The sequence below is a fragment of the Rattus rattus genome, chromosome 6 (genome assembly GCF_011064425.1).
Source record: "Rattus rattus isolate New Zealand chromosome 6, Rrattus_CSIRO_v1, whole genome shotgun sequence".
Lineage (NCBI taxonomy): Eukaryota > Metazoa > Chordata > Mammalia > Rodentia > Muridae > Rattus > Rattus rattus.
The window spans coordinates 4,741,631-4,755,904 of NC_046159.1; the positions used below are offsets into that span (position 1 = coordinate 4,741,631).

At 48.9% G+C, this 14,274-nt stretch overlaps 1 protein-coding gene across 1 annotated transcript; it reads right to left on the reverse strand.

The window, feature by feature from the left end:
- Positions 1-1,380: 1,380 nt before the first annotated feature.
- Positions 1,381-10,848, reverse strand: Mansc4 (MANSC domain containing 4). Its single transcript, XM_032905424.1, has 3 exons — positions 10,558-10,848; positions 5,784-5,918; positions 1,381-2,142 (listed from the first exon to the last, which is right to left on the reverse strand). The coding sequence occupies exons 1-3, from the start codon at positions 10,772-10,774 to the stop codon at positions 1,481-1,483; spliced, it is 1,014 nt and encodes a 337-aa protein (XP_032761315.1). The 5' UTR covers positions 10,775-10,848; the 3' UTR covers positions 1,381-1,480.
- Between the last annotated feature and the right edge of the window lie 3,426 nt (positions 10,849-14,274).

A 14,274-nucleotide genomic window follows, 5' to 3' on the forward strand; every position in this document is an offset into this window, starting at 1 on the left:
CTATTTGAATACAGAGTATCTGTAGATACAGTTTCAGTTTTAGGGGGCAAGAATCCCAGGGGTGTTTATTATGCATACATAGATACATGAATAAAGTTTGTGGTCATTTAAAGCTGGATATTCTTCCCACCATTGACGTAGAACTTTATAATGTATTAGGAAAGCAATTGATAACGTTTATGAAGCCTAATGTCTTGAACCATGAGCAAGTGAAGGTGTGTCTTTAATCGGAGTTTTATTTTGTTGGATATGCCACTGATAAAATGTTCTCTTCCTTGTGCATGTGTGTATATACATGGCTGCATATGTGTATGTATGTGAGTATGCTTGCATGCGTACATATGTGTGTGTTTGGGTGCATATGTAATAAGTGTATGTGTGTGTGTGTGCGTGCATGTTCACGTTCATGTGTGGGAGCTTGTTGGGATCTGGGTGGAGGTCAGGGAACAGCTTTTTGGGAGTTTGTTCTTGTACTGGAGTCTCAGGAGCTGAAAGCCTGCGGTCAGGCAAGCACTTTCACACACTGAACCATCTCTCTGGCCCTACCTTTTTTTATATTAAAAGAAATTGCTACTTTTCACCCAGTGTCAATACTGGGGAATGAGAAACATCTTTTAAGCCACTGGACGGTTTGTTTTAACATCTGAGGAAACTGTTCTTTTAGTCATTTTTTATTTTATTTTTTTAAGAAGTTTATTTTTTAGTTGTATGATAGATATTCCATTATACGTACTAGTGTGTGGGTGTGTGTGAGTGAGTGCTTACATGTATACATTGTGTGGGGGTGCGTGCGTGCGTGTGTGGTGTGCGTGTGTGTGTGCGCGCGTGCGCGCGTGCACATGCGTGCTTATATCACCGTACTCTTGGAGGTCAGAGGACAACTTCAGGAGTTATTTCTCCTCTCCCCCTGTGGGTTCCAGGGTTGAAGCATCAATCAAGGGAACATGAAAACAGGAAGTGCTTGCAGCTAAGCTCCTGCTCTTGCTCCTTTGCCCAGACCTCTAACCAGTTATCCCCAAAGAGCAGTTGCTGAGCACCGGCTTCTGAGCCAGGCCACCTGTAGCCCCTCTCCTCCTCCCTTTCTCCTCCTCCATCCCTTTTCTTTTGGACAGGGTCCCGTGTAGCCAGGGCTGGCCTGGAACTCACTCGGTAACTGAGACTGACCTGGGCTAGCCTTGGACTCCCTCTGTAACTGAGAGTGACCTGGGCTAGCCTTGGACTCACTTTGACTAGCACCGAGCTTGAACTCTGATCTCCTGCCTCCTTCAGAGCGCTGGGATCAAAGGTGCTATCACTTCTAACTTAGGATCCCCTCCCACTCCTCTACATTCAGGAGATGGAAATCATCAGGAAAGTAGACAATTTTACCAAGCCTCTGCCTTTGGGTAGATATTGGTATCCTAAGGATAGCTTTATTTATTTATTTTTATTTCTTTTATAAAATGCTCTTCCTCACAGAAAGCCTTAGGAGCTCCAGCCTTTAGGAGGTTTCCTTCAGTGTGCTACGTTTGCACCCAGATCCTGACCCTTGTCCCACGTGAGACCAGCCCTGCTGCTTCCCACAGTATCTGGACGCCCCGAGGACCACACGGCAGCAGAGACTGACCATGGCAGCACCCAGGGTCACACAAGCCAGCCAGGCCCCTGCGGACGCTGGCGTTCCATCCCGAGGCTCTTTGCTCTCCGATGTGTGGTTTCCACTATGGGACCCCTTTGTTTTGTTCATGGATGGTTTGCTAATGTTGAGGCGGGACTGGCTGGGCACCTGAGAAACGTCTGTGTCTGTGGGGCCAAAGAAAGGAGAAATGGTCTTGTTGTCTGGACTGGGGGTGAAGTCTGTGCTTGGGGACCCCGTGCTGACATTGGTAGCAGTGGGCACTCTTGAAGAAGTGAATCTCATTTCCACATCTGCAGTTGACTTCCTGGAATAACTGATACCTGTGTTAGCACCTAAATCATGATGTGTGGTTGACGCTGCCTCTGTGGATGGCACCGTGTGGTTCATCACGTCTGGGTCTACTCCTTCGTCACCTGCATTCATAGCTTTTAGAATCCGCAGTCTATCCCACCATTCGGAAGAGGAACGGGTGTTCGGGTAGGTGGGAGGTGAATGCTCGAAAACCAGCAGGTCTGGGTCTATGCCTGAAAGATAAATGAGCTCCCTTAATGTTTTTAAAAATAAGTTTATTTGAGAATTTCACAAATGTATGTAATGTATTGCATTTAGTTTCTTTGTGACAGCCTCAGGCACAGCCTGGCAGCGGTGGGGTTTGTCTCGGGTCTCGGCTGAGCCGGATTCCAGTTCAGCTGCAGACTCCTGAGGTTCACAGCAGACTGAGTGTGTGTTTATCCCAACATCTCGCTGCTGTGGACAAATATGGCCGTACAGAGAAGAAGCCTTTGTATATAAAGAGAGCTTTGTGCCACAGCCATGGGGCACACTCCACTTAATAAGCTGGGGCGACAGCCAGGGAAAGGGACCCTTTGAAATTGGGAACAGAGCCAGCAGCCACACCCTCCCTGTTTCTGCTTTGTCTTCTCTGGTTGTACACTCAAAAGCTTTCCAGTGCTTCCCGCCAGCAGTGCTGTCCTACTGTGTCCCCAGTGCTCCCCACCAGTCCTGTGTCCCCAGTGCTACCCACCAGGAGTGCTGTCCTCCTGTGTCCTCAGTGCTCCCACCAGGAGTGCTGTCCTCCTGTGTCCCCAGTGCTCCCCTCCAGGAGTGCTGTCTTCCTGTGTCCTCAGTGCTCCCAACCAGGAGTGCTGTCCTCCTGTGTCCCTAGTGCTCCCCACCAGGAGTGCTGTCCTCCTGTGTCCCCAGTGCTCCCCACCAGGAGTGCTGTCCTCCCATGTCCTCAGTGCTCCCCACCAGGAGTGCTGTCCTCCTGTGTCCCCAGTGCTCCCCACCAGGAGTGCTGTCCTCCTGTGTCCCCAGTGCTCCCCACCAGGAGTGCTGTCCTCCTGTGTCCCCAGTGCTCCCCACCAGGAGCTGCTGTGTCCCTAGTGCTCCCCACCCTGTGTGTCCCCAGTGCTCCCCACCAGGAGTGCTGTCCTCCTGTGTCCCCAGTGTGCCCTGCCAGGAGTGCTGTCCTCCTGTGTCCCCAGTGCTCCCCACCAGGAGTGCTGTCTTCCCATGTCCTCAGTGCTCCCAACCAGGAGTGCTGTCCTCCTGTGTGCCCAGTGCTCCCCGCCAGGAGTGCTGTCCTCCTGTGTCCCCAGTGCTCCCCACCAGGAGTGCTGTCCTCCTGTGTCCCCAGTGCGCCCTGCCAGGAGTGCTGTCCTCCTGTGTCCCCAGTGCTCCCCACCAGGAGTGCTGTCCTCCTGTGTCCCCAGTGCTCCCCACCAGGAGTGCTGTCCTCCTGTGTGCCCAGTGCGCCCTACCAGGAGTGCCGTCCTCCTGTGTGCCCCTTCCCTTCCCCACTTTGGCCTCTGTGACAGTGTTCACATCATCCCTCATCACTTTGCAAAACTTAAACTTCTGGGGCAGTGACTTCTGACTTCTTGGTCACGTGTGCCGTATCCTTGGTACTGTGGGACCTTCTTCTTGAGTCTCCGTGACAGTCAGCTCCGACTACCTGCCACTTCTTTAGCCTTGGCATTTTGTCCTGGCCATCTGTCCGTCTGTCCTAGTCAGTTTCTGTTGTCACTTTGATATAAACCAGAGACATCGGAGAAGAGGGAACCTCCAGTGAGGAATTAGCCATCAAGTTAGCATGAGGGCATGCATGTCTGTGGTGCACTGACTGATGGGTGGTGTAGGAAGGATTAGCACACTGTAGGCTCCAGTTGTTTGAAAAGCGAGCTGAGCTCAAGCCTGTGAACGGACCAAGTGCTCCTGCCCCAAGTTCCTGCCCTGATTTCCCTCCATGATGGGGTGTGAGCGGGGAGTCATAAGTATGTAAGAGGAAACAGCCCCACACATGCATGCACCCATTAGCTACCTTCCTATTGCTGCGATAAGGCACCATGGCCAGAAGCGGCATACAGGGGTTTATTTTGACTTATGGTTCTAGAAGTAAGAGTACGTATGTCAAGGCAAGCAGCAGGCAGCAGGCATGGTGGTCAGAGCAGGAACCCGAGAGCTCGTATCTTCAGATGCAAGCAGGAAGCTTCCTGGCAGTAAAGCAAGGCTATATAATCTCAAGGCCTGCTCCCAGTGGTATGCTTCCTCTAGCAAGGCAGTACCTTGTGAGCTTCCCCCAGAGAGCACCACCAACTGGGGACTAAACCGTCAAATACCCAAGCCTATGGGGACATTGATCACTCAAGTATTGTACTCCACAAGCTGCTTTTGGTGTGGTGTTAATCACTGCAACAGAAAGCAAACTAGGACACTATCCTTGGTCTTCAGTTATGTTCTCCCTACACATACACACACTCCACAGCTGTCCCACCACACTGATGGCACTGAAGTGCATGTGGCCTGTGCCTTCCTCTTTCAGGGCACTGAACTTTTCTAGTGCTCTATCAGACACTTCTGCCTGTACACCCCAGACATCATCTCTGAGGTGACCTCTTGCCTCCTCCTGCCCCCACCACCCATGCTGGGCTACGAGCATCAGGGGTTGACTCTTCCCTCATTTCCTTCCTTTAAAAGGTTACTAAGGAGTGGAGATGTGGCTCAGTGCAGATCCCTGGGACTGATCCCCAGTACCAGAGACTCCTAATGAATCTTTCCAAAGTTCAGCAAATTCCTTCCTGACAACCACCATTACCTTGTCAGTTCCAGTGCTCCTCTGACTAGATGTCTCTCCTGTATCCTGAATATCAAACCACCTAGACTAATACAGTCATGCATATCCCTCCAACTGCAGCGTTTTCTCATTCTGTGCTTTTGCTGATTCCTTATTTCTTTTCGTTGTTGTTGAGCAGGGCCTCACTATGTAGCACAGGCTGGCCTTGAATTAGAGCTTCTCCTGTCTTGCTCTGTAGCCAGAGTGCTAGGCCACGGGTGTATTGCCATGCCCTGCTCCCTCTGTTTCTGAAAATGTCAACCTGACGATGTCACTCTGCCCTCTTGGAGCCATATTTCCACTGTGGTTCCTAATGTCCCCATTCATGTGGCCAGGTCAGTTTTCCCACTGTCTGGATGGTGGCTCAGGGCTCCCTGCCTGCCTCTGCCTGGTCTCTTACCTTCTGCAGTTTCCATTTCTTATGGGCTTTGTGCTGAGGCCGTATCATGTGATGCGTATCCCTACATGCATGTGATGACCTGTGTGTGTCTCTCTGAGTGTGTGCATGCGTGTGAACACACTGATGTGTACAGGAGCACGCGTGGAGATGAGAAGACAGCCTTTGGTGTTGTTCCTCAGAGACATCCACCTCTGATGGATGGATGAGGGTGTTTCTCAATGCATTGACCTTCTAGAGACCTGTAAGAAGCTGATGTCTATCTGGGAGCTTCCTGGTCCCTTGCTTCCAACACTGTAGGACCCTATGGCCGTGTCCATAGACCTTGGGTGGCCCATGAGCACTCTCTTTGCTTCTGAGTGACACTCCTAGCTACTGTAGTAAAAATGCCCGCTTTAGCTTTTGCTGAGTTCTCAGTACAGTCCAACCGCAGAGCTTACGCTCTGGTTCATGGTGCATAGTCTGTCATCTGGAATGAATGCTGCCGAATGTGCCAAGCAAAGTCCCAATGGCCAAACCATCTCCAGACAGAGGTTTCTGGAAAACAACAGTCTGAGGACTTAAGCCTGGGTGTTCCAGCAGTCTTTGAAGCTTCAAGCCCTCCTAGAGAAGTAACATTTGCTTCCTGAAGCCTGGTTAGATGGAGTCTTTACCTGCTGTTATGTTGTACAGTATGGCACTGGTCCCGGGCTCCAGGATGCAGCTCTCCAGGGTCGGGCAGTGCACATGGAGGCAGTTGACATTGTCGTGGATGGGATCGTGGAAGAAGACAGCCACATTACAGGAAACTGAAAGGCCAAGGGAGTCTGCTTAGGGTCCTGGCTTCCATCAGTTGTGTATTTGTGTGTGTGTGTGTGTGTGTGTGTGTGTGTGTGTGTGTGTGTGTGTGTGGGGGGGTGGGGGGGAGGAGAGAGAGAGAGAGAGAGAGAGAGAGAGAGAGAGAGAGAGAGTGAGGTCGGGTCACCACACAGCCCAAGTGGGCCTTAAACTTGTAATAGTCCTGCCTAGCCTCCTAGTGCTGGGATCACAGACATAATCACCAAGCCTGGCTTTGCTACCAGTCAGGTGAGCTCTGAGTAATTTCTGTTTCTTCCTGGAACGTTGAATGAATCTTGTGCTGTGGTTAGATATTTTTCAGAACATTATGAACTATTAAAACTACATAATACACCTATTTGAAAGAAAACATTACTCTAATACTCTAATATATTCTTTTCCACAGAAGACACCTGAAATTTTTATTTGCTTTTAGGTTTTTTTGAGACAGCAGTCTCTCTCCCACCCACCCCCTCTCTTTTTAAAGATTCATTTTACTTTATGTATCTGAGTACACTGTAGCTGTCTTCAGACACATCAGAAGGCATCGGATCCCATTACAGATGGTTGTGAGCCACCACATGGTTGCTGGGAATTGAACTAGAGACCTTTGGAAGGGCAGTCAGTGCTCTTAACTGCTGAGCCATCTCTCCAAGCCCCCAGACAGCAGTCTCCCTAAGTAGCTCTAGCTGGCCTGGAACTTGGCCAGTCTGGGCTCCATCCAGCCTTGTAGCAGTCCTGCCTGCATGCCGGGACTGTAAGTGTAAGCCACCATAACCAGCTTTAGATTGATGGACTGGTTTTATATTTAGAGACAGGGTCTCACTGTGTAGCCTGGCTGACCTGAAACTCACTGTGTAGGCCAGGCTGGCCTTGAACTCCAAGATCTGCTTGCCTGTGCGTGCTAGGATTAAAGGCACACATCACCATATCCCACAGAATCATCGTATTTTAGTCTTAGTGATTTTTGTGCATAGAAAAACATCCATTGTCTACACAAAGCTTTGGAAAGCACATGTCTGTTTTCTAGGTACAACATGGTCTCTGAAGGCTAAGGTCCTGGGGCCACTTGAGAAAGAAGGAGAGACATAAAAAGAAAGATGCTCCAACCACAGACAAGGGAAGGGCAGAGTGGGGACAGCCAGAAGATCACATGACCCCTGAGGGTGTGGATCTAGGTGCAAATGTTTTCTCAGGAGAAGCCAAATCAGTGATTCCTAAATACACAAGGATGCTAGCTTTGGTGGGCAGGACATATATGCATATCACATATCCATGCTGGCTTCTCGTTCCCAGATCTGCTGCTTAAAGCATACTGATAGCTTCTGAAAACCCAGAGTCAGAGTCACTGGGTGCAAAACTGCGTCCTCCCTAGTGCACGCACACGGTGAGAGTTCATTCCTATTGCAGCAGCCGGGACCATGGGATGTGTCATCCAGCTCAGAGGAGGTATCACACTCTTCAATAAAACAGGATTACAGAGATACAGTGTCCCAGCAGAAGCAGCCAGGGGAGGGGAGTGTGGAGGTCAGGGAGGGTGCTGTGCTGGTGGGGAGGTCAGGAAGGGCACTATGCTGTGGAGTTAGGAGTTAGAGGTCAGGGAAAGCACTGTGCTGTGGCGGTGGGGATCATGGAAGTCTGAGAGGGTGTTGTGCTTTGGAGACCTGCTCTGCCCCTCAGGAGGATTGGCTGTGGAGAGCCACAGCTCCAGCCTTACTTCTGGGACACCCTTGGGTGTCTGCCAGCATTCCTTATTTTTTTTCCCAGAAGAGAAATTATAAGACAAAATTAGTTACTAATATACTGGGTTATCGAACCCCGAGGATGGTTCCAGGAAGTTGTAAGGGAAAGGAACTGAAAAAGTTATTTAATATTTAGATTTAATATTTAGATTTGATAAGAAAGCCATTGGTGTGATAGAGAACAGTATTAGGTCTTACTGTATAGCCGAATCTCTTGAACTCAGCCTTATTATGTATCCCAGAGTGACCACAAATTCATGGCAATCCCCCTGCCTCAGCCTCCCAAGTTCTAGGATTACAGGCATCAGCCACCACACCTTGCTTATAGAGACTGATTTTTACTGGAATAATTCTTTTCACGAAAGATTTATTTTATTTTTAATTACGTGTATTTGTGTATCTATGAAAGGGGAGGCAAGTGACATCAGCGCATCCTGAGGAGAACAGAGACATCGGATCCCTGGAGCTGGAGTCACAGATGGTGTAAGCCATTCAGTGTGGGAGCTGGGACCTGAACCCAGATCTTCCACAAAAGGAGCTCCTAACCACTAAGCAATCTCTCCGGCCTTTTGACATATTTTCTAAGGAGCTAGGGATGTGGTGCCCATCCATAATCTCAGCTTTCCAGAGGCTGGAGGATCAGGATTCTTCAAGAAAGGGAGAGGGCGAGAGGGAGGGAAGGAGGGAAGGAAGGAAGGAAGGAAACCCTACCTTTATTTCATGTGTATGTTTCAGTGTTGCAGCTCTGTGCAGAAGTGTGACAAATCTGGGCTCTGTGTTCCTGACCTGACTTCCAGGCTGCAGAGGCTCTGGGTTGGCGGAGTGTCCTGGATGACTGCCCCGGAGGACTGATTTTCTATTTAATGTTGCATGTGTGCTATGTATGTGAGTGTGGTATATGTGCGTGAGTGTGGCCTTGGGTGTCAGTCTTCTTCTTCCTTGTCTGAGGCACGGTCTCTGCTTTTTGGCTGCTGCACACGTTAGCCTCGCTGGCCTGTGAGCCTTCAAGGATTCCCTTGTCTCTGCCTTCCATCTCCCTTTAGGGCTATGGGGATTATAGATGCTCATATTCCTGTGCCCGGCTTTAAGTGGGCTCTGGGGATTCAAACTCGGGACCTCACACTTGTCTGGCAAGCACTTTAGCCACTAAGCCATGTCCCCAGCCCTGTTTTGTTTTTATTTCAGCAAGATCTCATGTATCCCAAGCTGACCTCAAACTCATTCCATAGCTGAGGACAACCTGGAACCTCTGACCCCCAACCGTTTTCAGCCCTAAGTGTAGAGATTACAGATGGGGGTCACCACTCTGGGTTTATGCGCTGGAAGCCTCCAACATGCTAGGCAAGCACCCTAGAAACAACTGAACCCCCAGCCCGTGACCATGCTCTGAAAGGATTCTTTATCAAATCGATGTTCTTTGTGTCTCATTAGCTTTAAACGATGTGACAAGTCTTTTAAACCATGATCCCTGGAAATCTTGCCACTCTCCTATACACTCTAGATTTTATTCAGAAATTTGCATATGCAATTGGGTAAGGAACGTCTTTAATGAATAATCAGTATCAAATTATGGTTGAAAGATGGTGAAGTCCCTGTGGGGATTGCTTTAACAATATACTGTGTTGCTATTGTGTCTTTCTAGGTAGCTTTGAAAGAATTAAAAAAAATGTCTTCAGGCAGTTTTGGCCTTGAAGGTGCTCACACCCAAATCACATTTATAGGGAAACTTGAAGATAGCATATCCACACTCTAACTTCCTGTCCAGAGTGCCCCAGCGCTTTATAACCCATGAGACACATCTTATAAAACAGTCAGGACACTGAAACCACCAGAACAAATTATTGAACTTGGTGGTGCTGGCCTATAACCTCAGCACTTGGGATTCAGGGATGGAGGACCAGGAACTCAAGGCCAGCCTCCACTGAAAAGTGAGTTCAGACAACAAAGAGGCACCTCGAAAAAAACTCACAGCTGTACAAGACCAGTGTAGGATCAAGCCAGTCAGCTTTCCAGCAGGGGTTGGAAGGGGTCAGGAGCTGTTGACAGTTGATGGTTTCATGGGAGGGGAGGTCAGGGTTGGTTTGTTTTTCTTTCTTTCCTTTTTTTTCCTCCCCGTGAGGGGAGCAGTCCTTGGTCATGCCCCAGAGAATCTGGGCAAGACAAACTGGATTCTGTGGGTTATTTTCTCAAAGGAGAATATGGAGTGGTGGTGAAAGATCTGGAGAGGTTAGAGGTTAGAGGTTAGAGGTTAGCAGAGTGGGGGTGAATGAGGTCAAAACACTGAGATGCTCAGGCTTAACAGAAAACATCTGAGAAGAACTGAGAAACAAAAGTAGACAATGACCGCTTAAAAGTTAGTTACTGTAAATCCTGGTTGTTTGTGTTTGTTGTTTTGTTTCTGAGATACAGTCTCAGCACCGGCTCCTCTCAGCTCACGATGTAGCTCAGGCTTGCCTTGAACTTTTGGTTCCCCACCCCCACCTCCTTTTCAACCCCTAAATGTGGGGATTACGCTCATGGATCACAGCACCCGGTTTATTGGAAATATTCAGATTATAAAAGATCAAGTTAGTTAACCCTGAAAGAAATATGCCCATTTAGTACTTTGTCAAAGAAAGCAGGATACCATGGGTTCTACAGTATCATGAAGAAGATCTGGTTCAAACTCACCTGCTTTGGCTGCCCACCCTGGGCTTCTTCTGCTCCTCCCTCTCTACCCGGCTTCGTGCTCTGTTCCTGGAGTACCCCCACCCCCCCACCCCCGGCCTCCTGCTCTGGTTTTGGGGTCCTCCCTGGTTTTACCTCCCTTCCCCAGCCTTGGCCTCATGCTGTGACACTACCCAAGTGGGCTGTGCCAGGCCTGCCTCACCATCCTTCCGGAGGCAGCAGCTCCGTCCGCACTTCTGCCCGGTGTTCTCCGAGTAGTACTTGAGGAACTGGGCCCCCAGCCTCTGAGACTCCTCCAAGTCCAAGAGCAGCCCCGGGAAGCGGCGGATCCAGCAATCTCTGTAGAACACGGTAGGTGAGCAGAGCCCGTGCACTGTGCTAGCTAGCCCTAGCAGCAGCAGCAGCCCCGCCGCCCGCATCTCTCGCTGTTGAAGGGAGGGGGCTGGAGCTGAGCATGGGCTGCTAGGGTTGCAAGGGGCGTCTTTCTGCACCAGCGGCTCCGCACCTTTTTTGTTCCTTCCCAGTTGGGCCCCAGGAGAGCGCTGGCGCTGCTGCCTTGTCTGTGAACCCTGTCCAGCAAGTTTCGGTGTTCTGACCCTGACCCTTCCTCTCTTGAAGACGGGAATGCTCCCCTCAGCTTTTCTTCTTTGTCTAGAAGTGAGGAGTCACAGACACCTTTTCCTAGGCAGGCATAAAGGTCAGGAGAAACTCTAGCCCCGAGTCCTACTGAGAAAAACAATTACCTAGTCTCTTGACATCAGATTAAGGGAGGCTCTGTTTTCAGAAACAACACATTGTTTTGTGAGGTGTTCTCTATAGGCTTAAGAGCTGGTGACGACTGCATTTTTTCCCCCTAAGTTTGTTGTTCAGACTCCAGAGAAAACCAGTTCGTGTACTCGTTTGACTTTTTATTATTAAAAAAAAAAAAAACTTGAAAGGAAAAAGTAGAAATATATTTAAAATGCTTAATTTTGCCACAACTACAAACTGAAGTCGTTTTCTTCTAAGCCTAAAAGAAACTAAGGATTCAACCCACTGACCCCAATTCAGCATGTTCATAATGAAGGGAAAATGCGACAGCTTTTAGAGGTCATATGGCTCCATCCCAGGTAACTCCACGTAAAGTAAGAGAATAGAGCCAGTTCCATGTACCTGCCTCCCTGCTGAACATCATCGCGCGTGCACACATCTCACACCATGGCGCCCGTGTGGTAGGCAGAGACCAGCGCTGGGTTCTTCTGCTCCCACATGGTTCTGAGGTTCAAACTCAGGAGTCCTCAGCAAGCAGTTTGATCTGCCCAGCCAACAGTTTGACTTGGACAGCTGGACCTTATTTCTACTCTCTCTGTCTCTCTGTCCTGTCTCTCTCCCCTCCCCCCTCCCTCTTCCCCTCCATCTTTTCTCCAGACAGGGTTTCTCTGTGTAGCCCTGACTGGCCTCGAACTAAGATCAGCCTGCCTCTGCCTCCTGGATGCTGTGACTAAAGGTGTGGGCCACCACCACCCATTGTTAGGATTCTTTCTGGTTTGGGTGCTGTCATGGAGATACAGGACATTGTGTGTGCTGGATAAATGTTCCCTCTGAGCTGGGAACACTGACCTTGAGAGACAGTCACTTTCAACCGACATGGTTTTGAGACATAGTATTATAGTGCAGGTGTGGCTAGCCTGGGACTTGTTATGTAGACCAGGCTGGCCTTAAACTCAGATCTGACTGCCTCTGCCACCTAAATTCTGGAATTAAAGCTGTGTGCCACATGGCTCAGTTTGCCAGAGAAGTGTTTTCTTGACCCCAGGTATATAGCAGATGCATAAATCAGACATTCACTGATAGTAAACCACAAAGAATTTTATTTTAAACAATTCTTTGATATGTATAGAATTTTACCATTTATTTTTTTTTTTTCGGAGCTGAGAACCGAACCCAGGGCCCTGCTCTTACTAGGCAAGCACTCTACCACTGAGCTAAATCCCCAACCCAAATTTTACCATTTATTAAGACAAAGTTTGTATGCTAATGATATGGATGTACTTGTTAATTTGCATAATTTTTTTTAGAATTAATTTACTCTGACAATTTCACACATGTATATAAAGTATCTGGAGCATACCCTCCCTCGAATAATTCCTCCCCCAAACACTTCTAGTGAACATCCTCTCCCTACTTCAGGCGTTCTCTTTCTCTCTCTCTCTCTCTCTCTCTCTCTCTCTCTCTCTCTCTCTCTCTCTCTTGTCATCCTGCTGGAATGTTGACCGTGCTTCTTGTTGGTTTTCTAGTCCAGACCATAGTTCTGTGAGCTCATGAGTGTGATCTCGGCTTCATGTGCAGAAGACACATTCCATAGCACTCCTCCCTACCCTCCTGCCCTTACGTGCTTTTAGCCCCCTTTTTTCATGTTGTTCTTGAGCTTGTGGGGAGGGGTTGCTGCAGAAGTCTGATTAGGGCTGATTAACTTGTTCTCAGCACTTTGACGAGCTCTCTGCTCACCAGAGACAGAGACTTCATGGGCCAAGGCAGCACTGATCTGTGGATATTCAGGAGGTAACTTGACAACATATTCATTGTTGACACTTGACACTGTAGCAAAGCAACAGTGGTGAGCTCCCTTAGGGCTGTGACCTCCCAGGCTGTAGGCCTTTGAGCACAAATTTTCAGTGTCTAATGACCAATGACAGCTCCATGTACTCAATATGATGACACTGAGCGATGCATTCACGAAGCCTTGAAACTATAGTTCGCTACTTTGTAACAAAGGAGTTTATATGTGTTTGTCTTTATGCCCAGCTTTCTAGAACACTGTGTGGCTTACTAAGATCATTGGATCTTTTAAGATGCCCCACTATATTGTCAGGTGTCAAAACCTTGCAGGACCAGTGCCCAGTGTTGTCAGGTAACACTTCAGATTCCAGTCCAGCTGACCTCACTGTGGTAATGTGACCGTGGTTGAATTGCCTCTCTAATGAGAATCATTCTCAAAGGTTGGCTTTCTGGTTTGTTTTAAAAGGCAAGAGAATACCAGTTGAAGGCGTGTCTCTGGTCTGCAAACAAAAGCTTCCATTGGTAAAGATTCTAAAGAGCCAGAGACTAAGAGCCTGTTCTTCTGGTGACTCACTGAATCCTGCCTTGTTGCTGATGGAGGCTCAGACAGATCCTGGTCCAGCCTCTTTGAAGTCGGCCCTCCCAGAAGCCCCCAGACCAATGTCTAATGGTAGCTGTGGCACGTTGCCTTGCTGTAGTCTACTAGATCCTTGCCTCTCACCTGAAACCCTCCTCATACCCCAAACACCAAAAGTGACGGATGGGGAACAGAAACCTGCCAAGAACGATTCCAGGCCTGTCAATCACAGGGCAGCTAGTGTCCTGAGTTTTTCAGAGTGTCCAAGAAAGTAACAAAGTTTAGCGAATCCCAGGTCCGTGTGTTGTGTCTCTTTCCCATAGGAAGGCGGAAGGAATCCTGATAGGATGTTCTCTGTACTTCGTAGCTCCTTACCCTTTCGAGTATTCTGCAGACTATAATGACTTACAGCCCCCTCTCGGTGAAGCAGCCGACAGATATTGTAATACTGAGGAATGCAAGTTGGGACATCATGCGGATCTTGGAATCCAGCCTTCCAACCAAGTGTCCCACAAGGGAACACAGGAAAAATGTCCTTTCCCAACAGCTATGGCAGGGATGGGGGTAGGTTGGGATGAGAATGGGAAAGTGCTACCTAGAGGGGACAATCATCTCCATCCACTTGCCCCTTTTGTTGCCATCTCTGGTGCTGGGGTCTGAACTCTCTCTGGAGCCCCCTCCAAGCCACTGCCTGCCTTCCTGTCTGTCTGCAGGACCGGTAGTCACTGCAAGACTGTCTGTCCTGTCCATGGAGTTGATAACTCTTCTAACAAATTCGTTAGCCCCAGAAATCCGTTATTGCAC